At 42.7% G+C, this 24540-nt stretch overlaps 1 protein-coding gene across 1 annotated transcript in view; it reads right to left on the bottom strand.

Moving 5' to 3' along the window:
* SMCHD1 (structural maintenance of chromosomes flexible hinge domain containing 1) overlaps window positions 1-24540 on the bottom strand; it is a 124538-nt gene that overhangs the window by 72034 nt on the left and 27964 nt on the right. Inside the window, exons 12-20 of the mRNA XM_018553353.1 lie at window positions 23087-23270; window positions 18749-18946; window positions 16599-16712; window positions 9266-9372; window positions 9100-9182; window positions 5447-5560; window positions 1976-2053; window positions 1738-1857; window positions 308-452 (exon numbers count right to left, since the gene is read on the bottom strand). Coding sequence (XP_018408855.1) covers window positions 308-452; window positions 1738-1857; window positions 1976-2053; window positions 5447-5560; window positions 9100-9182; window positions 9266-9372; window positions 16599-16712; window positions 18749-18946; window positions 23087-23270 — 1143 coding nt within the window. The remainder of the gene's footprint in view (window positions 1-307; window positions 453-1737; window positions 1858-1975; window positions 2054-5446; window positions 5561-9099; window positions 9183-9265; window positions 9373-16598; window positions 16713-18748; window positions 18947-23086; window positions 23271-24540) is intronic.

Genomic DNA, 24540 nt, shown 5'->3' with positions numbered 1-24540 from the left:
ACTTCCTGAAGTAATGACTAGGTAATCAAAGTTTCAATCCGATTCTCACTTCTCTTGCAACAATAATATCCTTACTTTCCCTAATGTATTATCGATTATAAAAACTATGTGCAGACTTTACCACCTGAGGGATATAAGCAGGAGGTTGCTCTAACTTCCTGTTATATAATTTTTGAGTTGACAGCATTAATATAGCTCTACTTGCATGCTTTGTTGATGTAAATTCACAATAACAATGACCATAATTACAACTGTGAAGAAACTAATATTTCTAGTGGCTTTGATGGCCGCTATCACAGATAATTACCTAGCTTCCAAAACTGGTTTGAGATCTGGTGTGGGCAATGTTGAGTGGCCAAATTCATCCTGCAGGTTTAAGGGGATATTGAATGGAATTCCAACTTGAACTGTAGAATCCACAGTACCCAATACAAATTTAAACGGTTTACCCTCTGACAGAAAGAAAGGTAGAAGGGGAAAATACTTGTTAAAAGAAAGAGAAAAAACACAAAATAAAACTCTAATAACACATAACTTGTAATTATTATTTTAAATAATTTAAAGTGGAACTTGACCCTACTGTCAAGGTTGCCATTATGCTTATTTCAGCTCTTAACCGAGCTTTTAAGCCCATAAATGGCTGGTGTCATAGCTGGTCACATGTGCAGCACCATGGCAACTGCATTCCAAATAGAGGATAAGATGGCACCTTCCTTTGCTGTAAAGTATACGAGGGTGGTGTTCAGCGTTAAGGTGCCCGTACACTGTATGATTATCGTACGATAATCGCGGGAAATCCCGCGATCGTACGATAATCGCAAAGTGTATGGAAGGCGTGTGACCGTTTCTACTGTACGGTCGCATGTCTTCCATCGAACAAGCACGTTGGAAAACCTGACGATAATCGTACGATTCTCGGCGGGTTAGTGGCGTGCTTGTTCGACATCTGCCGAACGGGCCGGTGTGCGCACGCGCACACTGCCGGTTCAGCATTGCAGTCTTTGGAAGCCCGCCCCTCAGCGGGGCGTGCTTGCTTGCGATGATCGCGAGTACGATCTGCCTGTCCATGATGGACAGATTGTAAGTTTTTTTAATTACTTTACAACCCTCGCAAGACAAAAGTCTTGCGAGGGTTGTACAGTGTATGGCCAGCTTTAAGGTTTGCTGCAACTGCTAAATCAAATCAAGCCTAATTTATTCAAATTGCATGCAGATGGCATGTCACCAATACATCAGTCTGAGCAATAGACTTCTTATGAAAGGTTAGATTTCCTAGAAAGGGAGAATTTCACTCAATACTACCCCTCAATAGAAAAAAAAAGTGCAGCAAGCTAGTAGTTAATGGACATTAATCAGATGAAGCAGATAGGGTAGCCATGCTGTGCTTCCCAGGGCCAGGGGTGGTTTGTAATTTGATTGCAGGATTCTATATTTTAATTCATTGCTACACCCTCTTTGCATTTTGATATACTGCTTCCTGCTCACTGATTTCTCCTCCATACAAACACAATCAACCTAAAACATGTGTAAAACATCTTCGGTACAAACATTTTTCCTCAAAAGCATGTTATATTTGACTATTCTAAACTTGTTATGCACAGATGCAAACCAATAATAGTTTATGGTTTTGGCAAGCAGACTGGATTTCGGACACATTAGGTAGCACAATGCATATCTGAAAAGAATGAAGGAACACAGACCTAATCCAAAAAAGAGATGGCACTAAAACATACTCACCCACAATTTTAAACATGATCTTTTTACATGGAAGAGCTTTCCCTGCATACTTGTCAGCATTGCTTTCATTTAAAACAACTTGTAGTTTCAGGGTATACACACCAAGCTTTGTGATGTTCTCTAAAAGAAATACATTGTATATAAAAAGATAGGCTAAAGTCAGCCCCTATATGGAGAAAATAAACTGTATGAACAATAAACAAATACAAATAAACATGACTGTTAAAACAACAATTACCCATTTTTTTAAACCAGTAGGGCCACTTTCCACCATGCTGACTTAAATGAGAAATTACTTCTTTCTCGCCACTTGGTGCTGTAATACAAACATAAATAAAGTGCCCTTAATAACAGTGTGAATTTATGGGTAAAGATGACACTGACCAATAAACAGACTTTGCACATGATGTTTAAATAAATAAATCTATCCAACTTTAATTCACAAAAATAGGGTTTTGTTCTTACTGTAAAATCCGCGTCTCAGAGTCCATTGAGCGACACAGCTCTGAAGAAGTCTGAGACGTAGGGTTATGCTGCTGCCTCTAGGAGAAATGGACACTAGGCAAACAAAATTAAAAGCCTGTCACTTTAAGGACTTAACTTTCCCCTCCTGCCAGTTGCAGCAAGCAATATACAAGGAAATGAAGGGAGGGAGCCGTCTCCCTCAATGGACTCCGAGAAAAAGATTTAACAGTAAGAATGAAATCCTATTTTCCCTATTGTCCATTGAGGGACACAGCTCTGAAGAATCTGATAGGTAGGGGTGTTCAAAAGCAGTCCAAAACAGAGGGGGAGGCACCACAACAATTATAACACTAGCTCAACAAAACAAACTGTCAAAGTACACTTACACAACTGCCTGAAAAACGCTTCTGCCAAAACTAGCGTCAGAAGTGGCAGAAACATCAACTTTATAAAAACTTTGCAAAAGTGTGAACAGAAGACAAGATTGCGGCTTTGCAATTTTGAGTAACAGAAGCTTGATTTTGAAACGCCTAAGTAGAATGAGCAGAAAAGAGGGTACCCTATTCCGAAACACATAAGCTTGAAGGTTAAGCTGATCGGTCTACTTAGAAATAGTGAATCTAGAAGTTGAGCAACCTTTTTTTAGGAATTTCTGGAAAAACAAATAAAGAGTCTGAACGTCAAAAAGAAGCTGTGGCTGAAACATAAATAGCCCACACAACATCCAAAATAATAAAGATACATTTCATTAGGATGAACAGGAACTGGACAAAGCGAAGGTAAAACAAAGCAGACTGAGAACACAAAGTGCAAAGCTCACCCCTATCATGCGTCCCCGCAATCCACATTCGCTCTAGACATTGAGCTCCAAAGTAGGAAGAGACTGTTCGCAAAGTAAAAGGTCGTTTAAGTATCGTATGGTAAAAAACATTGGGGCCTTAGCTAACCCAAAGGGAAGAGCCACAAATTGATAATGGTTGCCCATCACAAAACGAAAGATTGCTGATGAGCTGAAAATACAGTAATGTGTAGATACACATCTTGTAAAGTTAGGCGACAACCAACCATATGGATTCCATCTGGAACTTGTGAATATGTACAAATGCATTAAGTGCATCCAATCCAGAATAGACAAAGTCTTCCATTGGGTTTGGGAACCGTAAACAGGTTTAAGTAAAAACCTTGAATATGTTCTTCCAAAGGAACAGGAATAATAACAGTAGGATCCAGCAAACCTTGAACTGCGCAAAAAAGGTTCATCCGACGCAGCCAAAACATGGGTAACTGGAACGCTGAGAACTGAGGAGGAGGAGCAAGTTGAAAACATATTCTGAAATTTGAGCTTCCCATTTCTCCGCAAATTCCACTAGGTGTCCCCCCACCAGATATAGAAAAGGTGGAAGCACACCTTCATGATAAAGCCAAAACTGCCAAAGATGTCCAGAGGGTCCAAAGGTTTGGAAGCGTAACATGTCTTTTGAAACTGGGAACTAAAGAAACGTATAAAAGACAGAAAAGAAGAAGCAGGCTTACAACACTGTTCCCTATTGTTCCACATCTGACGTAAGTGTTCACTTTTACCTTCTGTAGCTTTTTTTTTTTTTCTAATCTAATCCAAGGTAGCTACAAAGAAAAACAACCTCTCACATAGTGTAAATGCAAAAGTTCCTTTTTGCATTGGCGTTCTGCCGATTGGCACTTAAACCAGATAGCTGAGTATCTGAATGGAAAAGACAGACATACAAGACAACAGACGACAAGCATCACATATGAAATGAGAAGCAACAGTCTTCTAATCCACACAAAGTTTGGATAAGAATGATGGACACTGGATTCCATTATATGGTCTTGTTACAATGTATTGGAATGTTAAGAAATCGAAAAAGGAGTCGGGGCTTGTTCACACCCTGTCCGGATTATGTCCAGATCAGAACAGTTTGTACCTGGACAAAAAAAAAAAAAAAAAAAGCATCCCAATGTATCCCTATGGAATTTCTGAGCTCTGTTCACACTAGCACAGTCGGTTCCGTTCCAGATAAAAAAAATACTGCGCGTCTCATTTTCTCTGGTCTGGAACGCAGCAAAATCTCGGTAAATTTGAGTTAAAAATGCACTGTGTTTGCAAAGACAGCCATGTTTAGGTAGCAAGTCACTCCAGTCAAGGCTTACACAGATGTGAAATCGCCCCTCCTCCGTGTGACGGAACTAGGCTATCACCAGCACCATATTATAGAGTAAGTGACATGCTGCTCCATACCTGGAAATACATAGGGGTGAATTGATTAAAACTGGAGCAGACAGAATCTGGAGCAGCTGTGCATAGAACCCATAAACTTCTACCCTCAGCTTGTTCAGTTACGTTTTAAAAAATAAAGATAGAAGCTAATTGGTTGCCATGCAAGGTTGCTCCAGATTCTGTCTGAGCCAGTCTTAGTAAATTCCTCTCACAGTGTTTTCTCTGCTCCTGTCAGCTAAAGAGAGCAGATGAGAATGAAACAAAGGAAAGTATATGCTGCTGAGGCGGAGGGCATCAAAACAAACTGTGTGCTTTTTCCTGCATGAGCAAAGCACAGGTTCGCTGTAAGATGGAACAATATTGCCAGATATTTTAGCTTATAACAGATTAGGATAAAACTTCACATTCTTACTTAAAACGGACCTTTACCCTTATCTTTAAAATAACAAACACACCTTTAGAAATGTTTAGTAATGACAATCTACAAACACATACTTCTAGATAATTGCCGGCTTTGCATACCTTATTTCTCTTTTCTTCCTCAGTTTTCTGACAGTGGCCATGTTTACTAAGAGCAGATTATTAGCTCTCCTATAACTTCCTGGATTTCGGGCACAATTAACTAGACATGTGACTAGACATATGACCATGCACATCATTTCAGGGGAGAAAAATGCCTTTCCCTGAGATCTCGTGAGATTACAGATGGGATTTCCCAGCCATGCTCTGCTGATAAGGCAATCCCAGTGTGCATTGCGTTGGCAAACTGAAGTCATTTTGCCCTTTTAAAGCAGGAGATGAATACTCTGCAAGTGTTAGTATTTCATAATCATAGCATTTTACACCTGACATGTCTGTTATTATTAATCATCTTACAAAGAGGAATGCATTGATAGAATTAGATTTTTGAGTGTAAAGGTCCGCTTTAAGAGAAATAAAAATACCATAACCAGGTATATTACGTATCAGTGTAGACATTTATCTGCCTCTCCCATGCTGTTCACTTACAAAGCAACAGAACCTTCAGCTCCACCAAAAGTTTCTTTGTAGCTCCATGACTCGTACCTGGAAGCTTTTGCACAGCTTCCCCCTTCTTATTAAAAATCTCAACTCGTATTGCTCCTGTCAACAAAAAAATTCTGGTTAGAAATAGGTGTCCGGTCTATTGACACACAGTTCACTTTATTCACCATTTTTGTTTCAAATAGTATTTGTAAACAGCCATAGTTTTCAACATGTTAAAGGTCTTTGTGAAACAAAAATCACATTTGTTTTAGGTTTGAATAGAAAGGCGGAAGGCTTAAAACTGCTGTCAGCTTTTTATTGCAATTCATGACCCTATTTGGTGAGTTACCTTCTGTTCCTCTGTAGTCAACAGAAGAAATGAGTTGGAGATCTCTAGCAGAGAAATAATATACCATTTGTTTTTTGGGCACTGGTCAGAATCTGTCTGATATTTCTCAGTGTCTCTGTTGTGTAGATTCAATCCCACCTCCTGTATCGTCAGTGGCACAGAAAGTAGAGGAACCGCAAGGGCCCCCAAACAGACCCCTGCATTGAAAAGTCACTGCAATCAGGGTTTTCCCATAGTGCACAAAGGAAGCTGCTGTGCAGCGTAGCAGTGGCTGCTGGACATGTAATGCAGAGTGTACTAGCACCTGGTAATCTATTATAGGCACTATTGATTGGAGTGATCCCCGGACCAATGGTACCTGTATACAGTCCCAAAACTATCAGCCACTGCAAAAAGAAAGCAGGCTTTTCTCAATGTAAACAGGGGGATGCTGCAATGATGCCTTAATATGGCTGTTGTCATGAAGAGCGGACTTGTAAGTTACAACAAACATCAAATATGCCTTGGGGGTAGGGTTGTCTTTCATTACTCCTACTGACACCAATGTCCGGGATGGGGGGCTTTTAGTACTCCCATAGACACCAATGTCCTGGGAACTGGGGTGTGTAGGTTTTTCTTTTATTACTATTACTTCAACTGAAGTTGGGGCATTTTTTACTCCTAACCACTGATGCAGGAACATTTTTACTCACTCACCAATGGTCATCTTTTACTCCCATTGACCATCAACAATGGGGTGTTTAATCACAATAAATCAGGGCTAATTTTTAGTCCCACTCATCAAGGGGTAATTGTTTACACCCATTGGCCACTGTTGCAGGGGCATTTTTTACCCCTACTGATCCAGGGACATTTATTACTTCTAATGACTACCAATTTAGGGCCATTTTTTAAATCATTCTGTACACTGACAAAAGGTCAATTTCTACTACCTTTTGCGGAATGGGCAATTTAATTTTTTCATACCTCTCCTGTCCCACCTCCACATAATAACTGTACTTTTAGGTCTTCTTCCATCTTCTTATCCCACACAATTAATAACTTTTGTATCACTTGCAGCTTCCTACCAGATTGTAAGCTTTCATGAGCAGGGCCCCTCCTAGCCCTCCTGTATCGTATGGTATTGTAATTGTACTGTCTCCCTTCTTTTTGTAACTTGTTGCACAAAATGTTGGTGCAATATAAACCCTGTATAATAATGATAATAATAAAAACTGACCAAAGACAAGACACCAAACGGTGTGACAGACAGTGAACTGGTCCTGGACAAAGGTATTAATAAAACTTGGCAGAGGCTCTAATCATAACCTGCTCTATCACAGTGTTTGGCCGTAGGTTCCATTTACTTGGAAAATATATTTTATAGGAATTCTAAATGTTTTTTAAAGCATTGCACATAGTCTTATGGTCCACTCCCTATTGGCATGCTATATGGCTAAAGAGCAGATGGTGAATGAAAACAGTGTTTAGGTCATTCTGCTGACCATTTGTTTTTTTAAAGTAGAACTTTAACATTTTTCTTAACCTTTGCAGTGGGGCTACTTCCAGCAAGGTTTAAAAGGAGAACCATGAGGTGAGTGATTTTCACTCAACCTCATAGTTAGAGCCGACGTGTGACAATGAGACTGTCACACGTCAACTCTATAGATTGGGGAGTGAAAACATGCCATCGCTCGATCATTTCCCTGCAGAGAGCCGTGACCATCAGTCACCGCTCCCCACAGGGATTCCACTCCCTCCCCTATAGTGCTGAGTGGAGGAACGGATGGGCACAGCTGGCTCTGCCTCTAGATAGGCAGAGCCCGCTGTCAATCAGCCAGCTGGGTGGATCTCAACAGTATTGTAGGCATCCGTCCCGGCTGCGGCACTCTCAGTATATAGCGTGTTATAGCTGGCTATATATTGAGCTTTGGGTCACGGGAGGATGCTAGTATATGTCCTCCCGTGACCCTTAAGAGAACTATGGGGAAAAAAGGTTATCCCATAGTTCTCCTATGAGTGTTCATTTCTGTCTAGGTTCAAAAATAAAGTTATAATCACCTGATCCTTAGAGCCAGCTCGCTCTTACACTCTTCCCTTCTACCTCGCTCCTCCTCCGTTGTAGTGGTCTACAGTCCATGAGTCATCACGATCTATACACAGTGCATAGGAAGTGAGGATGCTGAGGGACATACCATTGCTGCAGCCGAGGAGGAAACAGGCAGGAGAAAGCACTGTCACAGGAGGCTGTACTGCAGAGGTTTAGAAAATTTTTACCTGGAGTTCTGCCTTAAATCCAATGCACCAGTCTTAGCATAAGCCTTCTGCAGAAAACCAGACTGCACATGTCAGAGTTGTACGACAACTCAAAAAAAGACACATTGGGGGTGATTTACTAACCTAAACACACGCACGCACCAGGTGTGTGTGATTTTCACACAGCAAAACGTATTTATCAACCAAAAAGTCTCTAAAAGCATATTTCCACTAATGCCATATATGGAAAAATCATGCACATGATGCATATATAATGCTGCTTCACAGTTTAGACAAAAATGGTTAGCTCATGCATTTACATTCCTGCATTCATCAATGCAAGCAACATAACATAGAGCTAATTTACACCACATTACCTTGCAATTCATTGCAGGGCTTTGCACAACACACCTGCTGGGTGTGTACACACTACAAAGGTGTTTCGATTCCTCCCATAGATCATGCTGGGAGGGAACACACTACAGAGGTGTATACACGTTCATGGTGTGTTTATAAGGTTAGTAAATCAACCCCATTATGTCTGGACAATAGCTGAATTAAAAGGAATACATCAATGAAATAAATATGCCAGGAGTTGATCACAGTTTTATTGTAAGTTATTGGTTTATAACTACACAAGCTTAAAGGAGAATTATGGGTAGAGTGAAAACCACTCATCCACATAATTCAAGCCAACCTGTGACACTGAAGCTGTCCCAGGTCGGCTCTATTGATCGGTAAGTCAGTGAACACATACCGCCGATAGAGGACTTCCTAATCCTCTCCCTGTAGAGAGCGGTGACTGTCAGTCACAGCTCCCCGCAGAGATTCCTCCCCCCCTCTCTCCGTTTCTCCAGCTCTGAGTGGAGGAACAGATGGGGGAAGGGAGAGTTAGCTGTCAGTCAGTGTAGTGGAACTCGGGACAGTATTTTCAGGATCCTCCTGTGACCCTGAAGAGAACTATGGCAAAAAAAGGTTACCCCATAGTTCTCTTTTGAACTTTTATATAACAGAAATTATAGCATATCTACTTAACACAGCCTTTAGCCTCTAGTACCATCATCTTATTTACCTATAGTTGTTCCAGCAAACCTCTCCTCATTCTCCTCCAATGCATCTCCATCCGGCCATGTCACTAGCAGAGTGTCAGGAAATCTGGCAAAAAGGAAGACCATGAAAAAAAAAATGCAAAATCTCCAACAACATCCACAAGAAACAACAATAAATGTGCTTCATACCTTGCCATTTCATCGTCCATATACTTCTTGATAACAGTCAAATTTGTATTACGATCAAGTTTTGAAATAGGCACACTTTTTGTTTCATCATGTACCTCTTTTGGTTCCTAATAGTCAAAAAAGGGAACATTGAAATGAAAACCGGTACTATAAAGAGTGTGAGGAAAAATATATCAGTGAACAGACATACACCACAGGTAGCATAATCTTGTCTGCAATAATCTGATCGGCTTGGTACTTTGTTATCTCTGTCATGACCAATCACAGCCAACTATGTAAATAGTACTACTGTGTACATTAGGGAGCCCCTTCCTTTCTCTCACAACAGAAGAAGAGGAAGAAGTAAGGATTTGCCAATGAAGGATTTATGAAAGAAGGGTTCATCAGGAGCAAATTATGCATCACAGCTCCATCCTGTCTTCTGTGGTGACCTGTATATTAAAGGGGAACTATGAGGTGAGTGCTTTTCACTCACCTCATAGTTCTAGCCGACCTGTGACAATGAGACTGTCACAGATAGGCTTAGTATATCGGGAGGTGAGCCCCTCCCCTGTCTCTGCCGTGACAGGGGAGGGCCTGGATTCCCCACTCCCCGCTCCGATAGCGCTGACTGGCGGAACGGACGGGGTGGGTACAGGTGGCTCTGCCTCTAGGTAGGCAGAGCCAGCTGTCAGTCACGTAGCTGGGCGGATCCAGACATAATTGTCGGGATCCGCTTCAGCTGCGGCGTCTTAGTATACCGCAAGCTACAGCTCGCGGTATACTGAGCCTAGGGTGACGGGAGGATGCTAATTTTAACCCCAACTTTTAATGTGAAAGATAAAGGGAGGTGAAGTAGTTAAAGGAGAACTATGGGGTTAAGGCTTTTCCCCATAGTTCTCCTTAGGGTAACGGGAGCCTTAATCCCATAGTTCTCCTTTAACTACTTCACCTCCCTTATCTTTCACATTAACCCCCTCATCTCCATACTCTCCATGTATGCAACATTAACCCTCCTGTACATTAATCCTCCTTCTCCCTATGTGTATGGCATGACCCTTAACGATGCACCATTACTAAAGGCCTTGTATTAACCATCTCAATACCAGCATGTTTCTTCATTTCCACAAACATTGCGGCAATACATCACCTCAAAATAGGATTTTGGTACTCACCGTAAAATCCTTTTCTCTCCGTTCATTGAAGGACACAGGGAACAGATCGGAGATCATGTACTGTAGGGTAATATCGCCACCTGCAGGAGAAGGACGCTAGGCACAAAACTAAAGACCAATTACAGCCTGGGGCGGCCCCTGCCGGTGGCCAAACCCCCCACCTGCTGACAAGTCTCCAGTTAGCAACAAGCAGTAAAGGAGTACACACCCACACAGAGGGGCGGGCCCTGTGTCCTTCAATGAACTGAGAGAAAAGGGTTTTACGGTGAGTACCAAAATCCTATTTTCTCTCCCGTTCATTGTACATGTACTGTAGGGACGTCACAGAGCAGTACCAAAAAAGAGGGGTGGGCCAACAGAAACAACAAACCCAACTGAACAAAAAAATCCCCTCAAACGGCCGCCTGTAACACTTTGCACCCAGCCTTGCACCCGCCTGTAACACTTTGCACACTTTGCAAACCAGCATCCGCAGATGCCAAAAACATCCACCTTATAGAACTTGGTAAAGGTGTGAACAGAAGACCAAGTCGCGGCCTTACAGACCTGAGAAACGGATGCACCATGACGAAAAGCCCAGGATGCCCCAACAGCCCTTGTAGAATGGGCCGTAACAGAAAAAGGAGGCTCACGCCCCTTAATAGCTTACGCCTGAGAGACCGTGTCGCGAATCCATCGAGAGATGGTGGCCGACGAGGCAGCCCGGCCCTTCTGAGGACCATCTGCAACGACAAACAGGGAATCCAATTCCCGAAACGAAGCCGTAGCACTCAGATAAACACGGATGGCGCGGACCACATCTAGACAGTGCAGCGCCTTCTCCTTCCTGTGGACAGGCTGCGGACACAAGGAAGGCAGGACAATGTCCTCATTGAGATGGAAAGCCGAAACCACCTTCGGCAAAAAAGACGGCCGAGGCCGTAGAACCACCTTGTCCCGATGCAGGACCAGCAAGAGAGGGCCGCCAATTCCGAAACCCTGCGGACTGAGGTGACTGCCACCAAAAAGGCCACCATTTGAGACAGAGTCAGAATTGGAATTTCACGCAGGGGCTCAAAGGGAGACTCCTGCAACACAGAGCACCAATTCAAATCCCATGGCGGCAACGGGGAGCGAACAGGAGGAACAATACGTGTAACCCCCTGCACAAAAGTGCGAACGAACGCGTTGGAGGCTATCGGCCACTGAAAAAGGACAGTCAAAGCCGAAACCTGGTCCTTGATCGTACTCAAGGCCAAACCTTGATCCACACCACGCTGCAAAAAAAGCGAGGATCCTGGAAACGGAAAACAAAAGAGGCGGAAATCCAACCTACTCACACCAGACAAAATAAGCCTTCCATGTTCGATGGTAAATCCTTCGGGACACGCGCTAGCGAGCCCGCAACATCGTAGAAATAACCGCATCCGAGAGACCACGATCCCTCAACACCTGGCTCTCAACAGCCACGCCGTCAAAGCCAGCGACGATAAAGACGGATGGAACACCGGACCCCGAGATAGAAGATCTGGACAAAGCGGCAGGCGCCAGGGGACGTCCGCCACCAACCGAACCACATCTGCGTACCCCGCCCTCCTCGGCCAATCCGGAGCCACGAGGATGACCGGGACGCCTTCTACTGCGATCCTGCGAAGAAGACGCGGCAACAGATACAGTGGAGGGAACGCGTAAAGTAGACCGTAGCAATCCCACAGCGCCACCAGGGTATCCGCCCAAGGATCCTGGGTCCTGGCCACGAACCGATCGACCCGCCGATTGAGGCGAGACGCCAGGAGATCCACGTCCGGGAACCCCCAGCGAAGGCAAAGTTGATGAAACACCTCCGGATGTAGCATCCATTCCCCCGGATCCACCGACTGGCGACTGAGATAGTCGGCCTGCCAATTTTCCACCCCTGGAATGTACACGGCGGAGAGAGCCGGAACATGCTCCTCCGCCCAAGATAGAATGCTTTCCACTTCCCGAGCCGCAGCCACACTTCTTATGCCGCCCTGATGGTTGACGTAAGCCACGGCCGTGGCGTTGTCCGACTGAACCCGGACCGTCCATTGAAGAAGGGAGAGGCAGATCGCCCAAAGTTCCAGCACGTTGATCGAGAGCCGAGACTCCTCCAAGGACCAACGGCCCTGAGTCGTCCAAACGTCCAGGACGCCCCCCCCAGCCCAACAGGCTGGCATCCGTGGTGACCACCGTCCAGTGAATGGGAAGGAAGGACTTGCCCAACACCAGAGACGGGGACTGAAGCCACCAGACCAGGGAGGCCCTCGCCTCCTGAACCGCCTGGTCCAGTGACGAGGGGGACTTGTCCCTCAGCGATAAGATGGTCCTCTGCAGAACCCGCGTGTGATGCTGAGCGTAAGGCACTGCTTCGAAGGAAGCCCCCATGAGGCCCAGGACCTGCATGCAAAAGCGGATCATCGACCACCGACGCACCTGTAACAGCGCCACATGCGAGCGAAGCTTCAGAAGCTTCTCGGGGGGCAGGAAAACCCGGGCCGAGGCGGAGTCCAGAATCAACCCCAGATACTCCAATCGAGTGGCAGGCACCAGGCAAGACTTCTGGAAGTTCAGGAGCCAGCGGAACTCCTCCAACGACCGAACGGTGATCGCCAGATCCGCCACCAGAGAGGAATGTGACTCCACCTTCAGCAGGAGGTCGTCCAGGTACCCCACCACCGAGATCCCCTGACAACGCAACAGGGCCAGAATCGGGGCCAACACCTTGGTGAACACCCGAGGCGCTGACGCCAGACCAAAGGGCAGAGCGACTAACTGGTAATGGTCGTCCCCCACCACCCCTTGGGACAAAAGACCCACCACCACGCCATGAAGGTCCGCCAGGCGATGTGGAGGGAGACGGATGTTGGAAGCGAAGAACTCGATTTTGTAGCCCGAAGACACCAATTCCCGCACCCAGGTGTCGGAAACGCGGGATAGCCAGCGGCCCGCAAAGAGCCAAAGACGTCCCCCCACCCTGGAATCCCGGGATGGGGGCAGGCCTTCATGCCGTGGGGGGGCTTACCCTGTGGCTTGGCGTTCCTGGGCTGCCAGGGCCGCTTGGCGGCCTGGGAAGGCGGCGGCTTGATGAACTTCCCGCCCTTCTCAGAGGGCGGAGGTGGACGAAAAAGCCGCTTGTAAGCGGAAAAGGAAGGACCAGGCCTCCGCCGCTGGTCCCTAGGTTTTTTCGACTGAGGCAGGAAGGTACTCTTACCGCCCGTCAGATCCTTAATGATCTCATCCAAGGTAGTACCGAACAGACGATCCCCCGTAAAGGGGAGCTCCGTCAGGGCCTTCTTGGAAGCCTGGTCGGCCGACCAGCATTTAAGCCAGAGGAGTCGTCGAAGAGTAACCGCCGACACAGACAGTTTGGAAACCAAAGGTGCCGCATCCAAGGCTGAATTATACAGGTATTGCAGACCCTGCACCAACTGCTCCGCCAGGTCGACATAAGCAGGAGACACGTTTTCTTCCACAAGACCCTGACGCAGCCTCTTTGCCCACTAGGTCAAAGTCTGGGAGACCAGGGCTAAAGCCAACACGGGGCGCAACAGAGCCCCCGGAAACCGAGTACATCGTACGCACCACAGCCTCCGCCTTCCTCATCCAACCCAAAGAACCCGCAGGCATCAAGGGAGACTAGGAAACGGGCGCAAAAGCACAGGCTGCGCAAAGAGGCGACGTGGGAGAGGTCCCTGAAGCGAGGCCGCAGCCCTCACAGGGCACTGCGGCCAGTCCGTCCCCACTGTCCATGCCCCGGCAATACAGAGCCACAGGTAATTAGGGAGTCCCCAGCAGGCACCGCCCCCACCGCGGTTGTCCCCAGCAATTGTCCTCCCGCAGGCAGACGACCCCCCTACAGCACCTGTCTGACTAAGCAGGTAAGAATACCCGAGAAAAAATTCTTAGCTCCTTACTGGCGCTAGGCAAAAAACTGGAGACTTGTCAGCAGGTGGGGGCTTTGGCCACCGGCAGGGGCCGCCCCAGGCTGTAATTGGTTTTTAGTTTTGTGCCTAGCGTCCTTCTCCTGCAGGTGGCGATATTACCCTACAGTACATGATATCCGATCTGTTCCCTGTGTCCTTCAATGAACGGGAGAGAAAAAGGGGTCATTTTGGGGTTCTTCGTACTGTGCTGGCATTTTTATTTGACATATTTTATGACAGAAAGTAAAGGTTTATTTACAAAATTTTGTTTTCTTTATTAAAAAAAGATAACATTCATTTGGGTACAGTGTTGATAGACCAAATAATAGTAACTCAATCTGTCACAGCACTTTGAAATTGTCTTTTAATTAAGGTAATTATACAGGCCAGTACTGAAGAGGTTAAACAGGAATTCTATTAAACAATCAGTGGAAAAGCTTAGCTATTCTCTGTTCCCCTTCAACCTCTAGGAAAGCCACTGTGAAAGTATAGATTGAAACTACTAGTCTCTAGAAAACGTCATACTATCCTCTAGTCAAATGCCATATTCCACAAACGCCAGTATTTCTTAACCAGACCATGTTGATCACCCATATTAGATGATTTCCACACTTTTAGGTAGAAGCACACAAATCATTCTATTAACCCCTTAAGGACCAATATATTTTTTTAGTTTTTTTGCCACATGTTATAATCCACATTTTTGGCCTGAAAATTACATCAAACCCCCAAACATGATATGTTTTCTGAAAGCCAAGACCCTGTAGAGTAAAATGTTGGCAGCTGCAGATTTTTTTGTTGCAAGACATTAGTGCAACTTATTATCAAACCCAAATTTAGTGAAAACTGCACCAAAGTTAAATTTAGTGCCCCAAAACACTATATAAAACCCCTTTAATTTTTTAAAATATAAAAGATGAGGTTACAACAAGTAAATAGATACTCAACATGCCCAGGATAAAAATTGTGTGAAACTGCAACAAAATTCAGCACCCCAAAAAGTCCAGATGATACTTTAAAAGCCCCCACAGGTCATCAGTTTAGAGATACGTGTAAATTTTGGCTCTAGAATTATTGCTCTCACTCAGGCATGCGCAGCGATACGAAACATGTAAAAAGAACAAAAAGCAATCAGCACCACTGGCAAAAAGTGAATAAGCACTGAGCACTAAGGATACAACATGTATATCTAAAATTAATACAACAATGATGTGCCGAGCTATAAATGATTGTGCACAGACACCCTGCAGAAAACAATCTGTCCAGACTGTCAGGGGAGCATACAAACATATAAAATGTACACAAAGTCCACACGATAAACAATGCAAACAAAAGTCCAGTGTATAACAATAGCGAATGAGTAAAAGAAACTGCAGAGGGTAGTCCACCACAATTAATTAGATCTTCAGGTGTGCAGTAACTACGAAGTTATAGCTGAAACTTTCACATCCACCCAGTGGGAATAAATGATGGACAGGTGCTCACCTGAAGGAATGGACCCACAGAGCAGGTCACAACACACATTACCTCTTAACATGATATCGATGTCCGCGGTCCTCGGAGGATCAATTTGCCAACTTCTATATTTTATTCTTTTTAATTTCTTCAGGTGAGTACCTGTCCATTTATTTCAACTGGGTGGAGGTGAAAGTTTCAGCTCTAACTTCATAGTTACTGCACACCTGAAGATCTCATTCATTGTGGTGGACTACCCTCTGCAGTTTCTTTTACTCATTCGCTATTGTTATACACTGGACTTTCGTTTGCTTTTTGTTTATCGTGTGGACTTCATTCACTCCATGTACATTCTATATGTTTGTATGCTCACCAGACAGTCTGGAAAGATTGTTTTCTGCAGTGCGTCTGTGGACTATCATTTATAGCTCGACACCCAACGTGTAGCGCGATTGTCATTTACATACATAGGCGCACCTGATGCAGGTTTACATGAAGACATGCATGCTCACGGGGGCCTTTAACATTTTTTTTCATTATTTTTACATTTATTTAATATTATTTTTAAAACTGTTTTTTTTTTACTTTACTTTAATTGCCATCACATAGGGGGCTTACAAGCCTTCCATGTGATAGCATATTGGCAGTGACAGGTCCTCTTTAAGGTGATAATGGGGGTCCCCTAGTGTCACCTTTCCACTCTAAATAAGCTATTAAAGTGCAGATTGCACATCAATAGCTTATTGCTCGGCTTCAGTGATCTGTACATGGATCCAGTTAGCAATTCTGTAAAATACTTACCAAAGCAATAAGAACTTCCCCTCCTGTAGCATAAACATCCCCATCATGGTTTCCATAAAGGAGAAACTTTAAAATACTTCCATACATTATTGGCTGAGTTTTGACAGTTTTTACCTGCAATGGGAAGGAAAAAAGGCTAATTGTACAGCAAAAACAAAATGATGTAGTTTGCATATTTAGCAAAAATAAAACCAAAAACCCTACAGATCATAGTACAGACTCACACAATAAGATAATGTGCCTCCTCACTTTCCCAGTACCATACTGATGGAGCTTGCATCTTTGATTTGACAATTCCTTTTAAAATACAAATCATGCTTGAGAGAGAACCCAGAATCCCCTCTCCCCACTAGTACTGATCTAAGACTCAAACAACTGCGGGGGGGTTTCATTTCAGTTATGGCTAGTGGCATTATAGTCAAACATAGGAGACCAGATATTTTAGCGCAGTTACATCTAGCATAAGAGGATGTCATAGGTACTCTTTCCAAATCTGTCTCCCGGTAGTGCAACAAATGGAGAAACTTTTCATATATGCGTGGGTAAGATGTATATGAATCTGTTGCAGTTCTAAAAGAACTGTTGCAAGCCTCTCCTCTGCAAAGTTTTACAGGCAGGGAAGCTATTTGGAGGAATTGGGAGAGTAATGAAAATGCATCAAATATTAGTTCCAGGGGAGCTTAAAATGCATTTCCACTTTTACAGACACAATGGGATAGCACCTTTTTTATATATGTTACGTATTCTCATTCACATAGCATACCTTAAAAATTAAAAATCGCCGCTTACAAATTACTGAAAGAAAAGATCTTCTGTAAACGGAACTTTCCTCTAGAATTCAAAGTGGGTGGGGGCTTAATCTATAACTTAATTAACCTTGTCTGTACTGTGCTGGCAGATATCATCATCAGCTGTAAACTAGATTTGAACACTGTCTGTCCTAACAAAGGGTTAAAGATCTAGAAGCATTGTATGTTAATGAAAGGACAGCTAGAGTTATCCGTCACTTTGCAATTGTACAGAGAAGCCCCAAAGGACGGCTACACACATCTATAAAAAAGAAATACTTAAAAAAAAAATGATTTTACGTATGCTGTGTGAAAAGGAACACATTTATATATTTATTACATATAGAGGGGCTCTCTATTATTTAACTGCAGAAGTGGAAATACACTTTAAAGACAAACAGGGTTATTCACAAAAGGGTGAAGAGTTTGGAGAAGGCAGGAGAAGTGAACAATCTCAGATAACATAGCTGAACTGGAAAGTGAGTCGATTTGGATAATTTCTCTAAATCAGCTATGTTGTCCTAGATTGTTCAGTTCTCCTGCATTCTCCAAACTCTTCACCCTTCTGTGAAGATCCCTGAAAGTTTGCTGCACAATTGTCTCAAAGTTACAATAATTACATGTGTGACACAATCAACAATTTAACATGAAAGAGGACCTATATATCTCCACTTTCACTGATCTGGGGTTATTTTTTTTATGATGTTGGTACAATAGCACTATACAGTAAAATGTGACCAAAAAAAACTCCTTGAATTTGTTGCAAGCTTCAGTACTGACAATATTAATGTAGCAGAGTTTTCAGGAATTTGGCTCAAGGCTTCCGACTACATACACACCACCAGAAATGTGTCACAAATGCATTACTGAATTGCCCCCAATATATATGTGGAGGTTATTGTTCATCCAGGTCATGGTATAGCTAGAAGGGTGAAAGAAAAGAAAACAGATACAAAAAAGTGACTAATCATTCAACCATATGTAAGGCCTTGCACCTCCAGACTGGAGTAGAGAGCTCACCATTTGCTGCACAATGTTACAGTATAGCTAAAAGAAGTTATTTACATTCCACTAGACCTGCTCTCTAATGCTGAAGATGACCACTCGTACAAATAGCTTTCTCAACCAAAATGAGCAAGATACTCCCAGGTATTCGCCAAAACAAAAAAAACACCCCACGCAAAAACGTCAACATTTTTTAAATTATTTATTTATAACTTCACCATTCTTTGTACTAAGAGCGTCACTTTGGTTTTATGATAAACTGCAAAAAAACATTTACTTTTTTGAAAAATAGTTAACAAAAGGAAAAGGTAAAACAAAAAAAAAGTGTACAACCTGGACAATGAAAATACAACTTACCAGCTGTCCAACTTTGTAGGTCATTCCATCCCATTCTATGGACTTATATTCTGCCCAAGGTGTTTGCATGCGTTTTGAAGAAATGTCCTGACGAGTAATGATACCTTTAAAGCCAGAAAACTTTATTTGTTTGTCATATTTTTCATGGCAGTTTTTTAACCATACTGCAAATTCTCGGTCAATTTTTACTCTCTGCTCCTGGTAGAGACAATAAAACCACAAAAATTAAATGTTTCAAATATTTTACATACCATTGATTTTATAATATAAGACAAAACGGGGAAACGAAAACAGAAAGGTTGCTGGGAAAACTCAAATGCCCGATGGACATGGACAGGAACAGAGCAGGAGTATCAAACACACACAGAAGCCCTGGGCTGACTCAGCTCAACAGGTTTAACTATACATAAATATTTCATTTCATATCTAGATTTTGGGTGGACTGAGCCAATAAATTGCAGTCATAAAGGCTGTAATTAGGACTGCACTATCCATCCTGTCTTCTGTGGTGACCTGTATATTAACTGCTTTACCTACCTTATCCTTCACATTAACCCCCTGATCTCCATACTCTGGATGTATGCAACCTGTATATTAACCCTCCTTCTCCCTATGTGTATGGCCTGACCCTTAACGATGCACCATTACTAAAGTCCTAACCACCTCAATACCAGCATGTTTCTTAATTTCCCCAAACATTGCGGCAATTCATCACCTTAAAAAAGGGTAATTTTAGGGTTCTTCGTACTGTGCTGGCATTTTTATTTGACATATTTTATGACAGAAAGTAAAGGTTTATTTAGAAAATGTTTGTTGTCTTTATTTAAAAAAAGATAACATTCATTTGGGTACAGTGTTGATAGACCAAATAATAGTAACTCAATCTGTCACAGCACTTTGAAATTGTCTTTTAATTAAGGTAATTATACAGGCCAGTACTGAAGAGGTTAAACAGGAATTCTATTAAACAATCAGTGGAAAAGCTTAGCTATTCTCTGTTCCCCTTCAACCTCTAGGAAAGCCACTGTGAAAGTATAGATTGAAACTACTAGTCTCTAGAAAACGTCATACTATCCTCTAGTCAAATGCCATATTCCACAAACGCCAGTATTTCTTAACCAGACCATGTTGATCACCCATATTAGATGATTTCCACACTTTTAGGTAGAAGCACATATTCCACTTAAAAGAAACACACTAATTAGTCTATTAACCCCTTAAAAGGACCAAACCTTTTTTTTTAGTTTTTTGCTTACATAGTATAATCCACATTTTAAGCCTGAAAATTACATCAAACCCCCAAACATTATGTATTTTCTGAAAGGTTTATTTACAAAAATGTTTGTTTTCTTTATAAAACAAAAATATTAAATTAATTTGGGTACAGTGTTGCAAGACCAAATAATAGTAACCTGTCACAGCACTGTAAAATTGTCTTTCAATTAAGGTAATTATACAGGCCAGTACTGAAGAGGTTAAACAGGAATTCTATTAATCAGTGGAAAAGCTTAGCTATTCTCTCTTCCCCTTCAACCTCTGGGAAAGCCACTGTATAATTTGATAGGATAGAATTCCGCGCTAAGGATCTGGTAATCTATATACTGATAAGGAGCTGCTATGAACAAAATTAAAGTGACTATACAACACACAAACGCTAAATATCGATCAGTAATGGCAAATGTCAAACCAGTGGCTTACAGGAACACGGGCGGGCCCTACTGACGTTGTTCCTGTGAGGCAATGGGAGTCTGAGGAGGAAACTGTTCCAATGCCGGCCGGAGATTTTCGCATGCGAGTTTGCTGTTTTTGTTATTCAATAAAATGTTTTCATACTGCACAATGAGCGATTCCTTCATTTTATTGAGTGATGATACGGGAATGCTGTCATCTGCACATTGAGAATCTGTGACTTACCATCGATGTTTGGGAGATCGTAGATGATTGTGTCAAACGAACTGGGAGTTCTAATTGATTGCTGTTCTAGTCAAACATTTCTGGTAAGTGTTTGACTGTGGGGGCTGGTGGGTAAGGAGCACGAACAATCTGTCGCGAAGTGGATTTTCGTTTTTGCACTTATGTGTTTCACGTTTTGGGACTTTTGAAATCCATCTTACTTATTTCACTATATTTTTGTTCCCCTTTTTAATTGGGGTCTCAACACATTGTTATATATTTATTCATGATATTTAGAACTGTTTAAATTTAGGCCAATGACATTGGCGTTTTGTACACGATTGACATTTGCCATTACTGATCGATATTTAACGCTGTGTGTTGTATATTCAAAGTATAATTTGGAACTACTAGTCTCTAGAAAACATCATACTATCCTCTAGTCAAATGCCATATTCCACCTACACCAGCATTTCTCAATCAGACCTTGTTGATCACCCATATTAGATGATTTCCACACTTTCAGATAGAAGCACATCTTCCACTTAATGGCCCATTCACACCAGATGCAGTGCATCCCGGCCCGATTCTAGCCAGAACGCACTGCCTCGCATTGCGGCCGGCTCACTTTTTTGTGGGGCGTGGCGGGCTACTGAAGTGAATGGCATCGTAGCCACGCCCTCCAGCCGCAATGTGATTGGCCGTGTGGGATCGCAAGGCAAGCACTATTTGGATCGCACCGGACCGCAGACATAATTTGCATTGTGATCCCGTGCGGCCGAAGGGCATGGCTACGGTGCCATTCACTTCAATGGCCCGCCACGCTCCCTTCCCCCCATCCATAGACACACACAGCCCTGCGGCAGGCCACGCCCCTCCTCCCCACCCAGCAGTTTGATGGCAGAAGAGCCCATGGCTCCTCTGCCCGCAGTTTCCTCCCCTAGAACCTGGAAGTTTGGGACGGAGGATCGCTGTGGGGACCGGCAGCGGTGATAAGCCCCACTGGATAGGCAAGTATGGGGGGGACCGAGAAGTCTAAAAGGTACTGGACGTTTTTGACCTTAATGCAGAGAATGCCTTTAGTAACACTTTAATGTATCTTTAAAAATGTTTAAAGCTGAACTGTAACCAAGCAACCCTAAATGGATGATAAAATATCCTTACCAGTGATTATATTTTTCACCAAAATACTTCCACTATCTGCAGAAAATATTGTCATGTATTTTTACCTAGCAATGGAATGGAAGCCTTTTCAGCTGATTTTTGTACTAGCAACAGCATGGAAAGCTCCCTCCTCCCTGCCTAACAGCATTACTTTAACAAGACCAGGAGAAGAAGGCCGTGTCATGAGCATGCCTGTCAGACAGGTAAACCATAGTGGACTATGCTCCATAGATGCAAGTAACGCATTTCTTCATCACCACCAGATTGCAGCATCAATAACATAGCACAGCATGCAAGATATAAAAACATTCTGGGGAGCAATAAAACATAGAAACAATATACCAATGCTAAAAAAATATTTCAGCATTGGTGCACCATTTTCAAAATTACATTTATTGCATTTCAGAATGAATTTAAATGTTGCATGCTGGGCTCTGTTACTGATGCAATTTGGAGGTGGAATTGCGTTAACCCCTTGATGAATCTAAAAGTTTAAGTGATGGTTTCAACTGCTGTTCTGCTATGTGTACGGACCAAACATGGGTGCTTACACCTAGTTGAACCAGTATCAACATAAAAAGTGTACACACTGCATGGGATGGGAGTTATGAGTTAATAAATTAACCAGAATCTTCAAGGATTGAAATACACAAATTTGTTGCAGAGACCAGGCTGTGCTAATTGGCATGTAGAAGCATAGACTGGCGTCAGATCTAAAAGTGTCTCTGCTGTTAAGGTATACAAATAAAACAAAAATGGTCTTCCTTCAAAACTGTATTGTTTAAGTTGTTATGGATATTCCAAATTAACTCTGCCCTGACTGGATCATGACAGACCTGTAATATGATTTTCAAAATGTTTATGCAAATATGATCTAGATCTACTCATTCTTAGCTGGACCATGGAACCTCCGTACAGGGCTAGTTTTCATTTGTTGATCAATACCTGGGCACAGGTGCACCCATCTTACACAAAGACCAAAAAAAAGAAACAGATGGGCAGTTATACATTCTTGGTAACCCGGCACAATTTATGAGTGAATATTCAAATTCTTGCTCAAGCCCAAACATAAATAGATCTCTTTCATTCTAAATGAAACTTAATTCCTCAGTGCTTAGGAACACGGTCTGTATATCATTGTGGCTGTATTACAGTATTTGTTGATGGGTCTAAAGGCATTATTGTTTTTTTTTATACCATTTGTTGTTACCTGCAGTATTCAAATAAGAAATACAATTTATACTGTAGTTACTAAGAAATAAGAAATAACTAGCTTCTCACCTGTCCGTTTGATATTCTTGTAAAAAGTGTATTTTTGTCTTGTAGTTTTAATCCCAAATCTAAGAAAGTCAGTTTATTTGTGCTCACTTCAAACTTGTCATTTGTAAATAACACTCCAGATATCCTGCCATAGCATTCAAATGGAACAACTCCTCTTTTTTTAGGGACAGCGCACCAGTCAAAACTATTTAAAAAATCATACAGATTAACTTATTTATTGTTAAGCGAACACTATGCAGACTGCAATGCAAAAGAATATAACAAATAAGTAAAAAATTAATTGGTAAAACACAAAATGAATTAAAGGATGGGTGCATATGGGGGATGTTTGTCCCAACCTATTCTGGAACACACTGGTGCACAATAGAAGCTAGATGGGCACATTACACAAAGGAAGCATTACTCCTCAGTTCTACCAATGAAAATTATTTGGATGAATTATACTGCATGGTCATGGCCATCTTTAGTCTTATATCACCTTTGTCTAATATTTTTAAAAAAGTGAACAAATGGATGAGAATAAGCCCCAGACATAGTACAAAGAAACAGCTAAATTGTGATTCTGAATGTAGTTGATCTTCCCTGCTGTTGGGCTGTATGAAGAAGTGTGCTTTATGGGAAGCTTCCTTCTCACATTTCTCCCATCTCTTTTCAACCCAAGAGCAGTGGAGACAGAGAATGTAGCTTTTCATTATGACAGTCAAATTAGATAAATACTACAAGGCAACTAAAAATCCTTTCCTAGAACAGAGGAGTTCCATTTTCACATTTACCCCAATGTATGCAAGATATAATGTATGTACTGTATGTATGTGCCTCCTGGAATAAAAGGGTGTAATGAGCTGTAAGTATGGAGTCACCAGTATGGGCGAATGGAACCTAGAAAACACAGGCACTGGATTGCTCTGCTACATTTAGTGGACACGTACATGCAATCTTGACATTTTAAAAACAACAGGATTCTCCTAACAGTATACAAGCAAAAATCAGCTTGTTTTTGAACGTAATATGAATTGGTACCTGCTTTAGTTACCTTAAAAGCAGAAAAATAGGATTTTTGTACTCACCGTAAAATCCTTTTCTCTCCGTTCATTGAAGGACACAGGCAACAGATCGTAGATCCTGAATGGTAGGGGTAATATCGCCACCTGCAGGAGAAGGACGCTAGGCACAAAACTAAAGACCAATTACAGCCTAGGGGCGGCCCCTGCCGGTGGCCAAACCCCCCACCTGCTGACAAGTCTCCAGTTTAGTAACAAGCAGTTAGGAGTGTACACCCCATAAAGAGGGCGGGGCCTGTGTCCTTCAATGAACGGAGAGAAAAGGATTTTACGGTGAGTACAAAAATCCTATTTTCTCTCCCGTTCATTGAAGGACACAGGCAACAGATCGTAGATCCTGAATGGTAGGGACGTCACCAAGCAGTAACACACTGAGGGATGGGCAACAACAAA

Source organism: Nanorana parkeri, unplaced genomic scaffold, assembly GCF_000935625.1.
Source record: "Nanorana parkeri isolate BGI_ZX_2015 unplaced genomic scaffold, ASM93562v1 scaffold7, whole genome shotgun sequence".
Classification (NCBI taxonomy): Eukaryota; Metazoa; Chordata; class Amphibia; order Anura; family Dicroglossidae; genus Nanorana; species Nanorana parkeri.
This window is presented reverse-complemented; position numbering and strand designations above follow the sequence as displayed.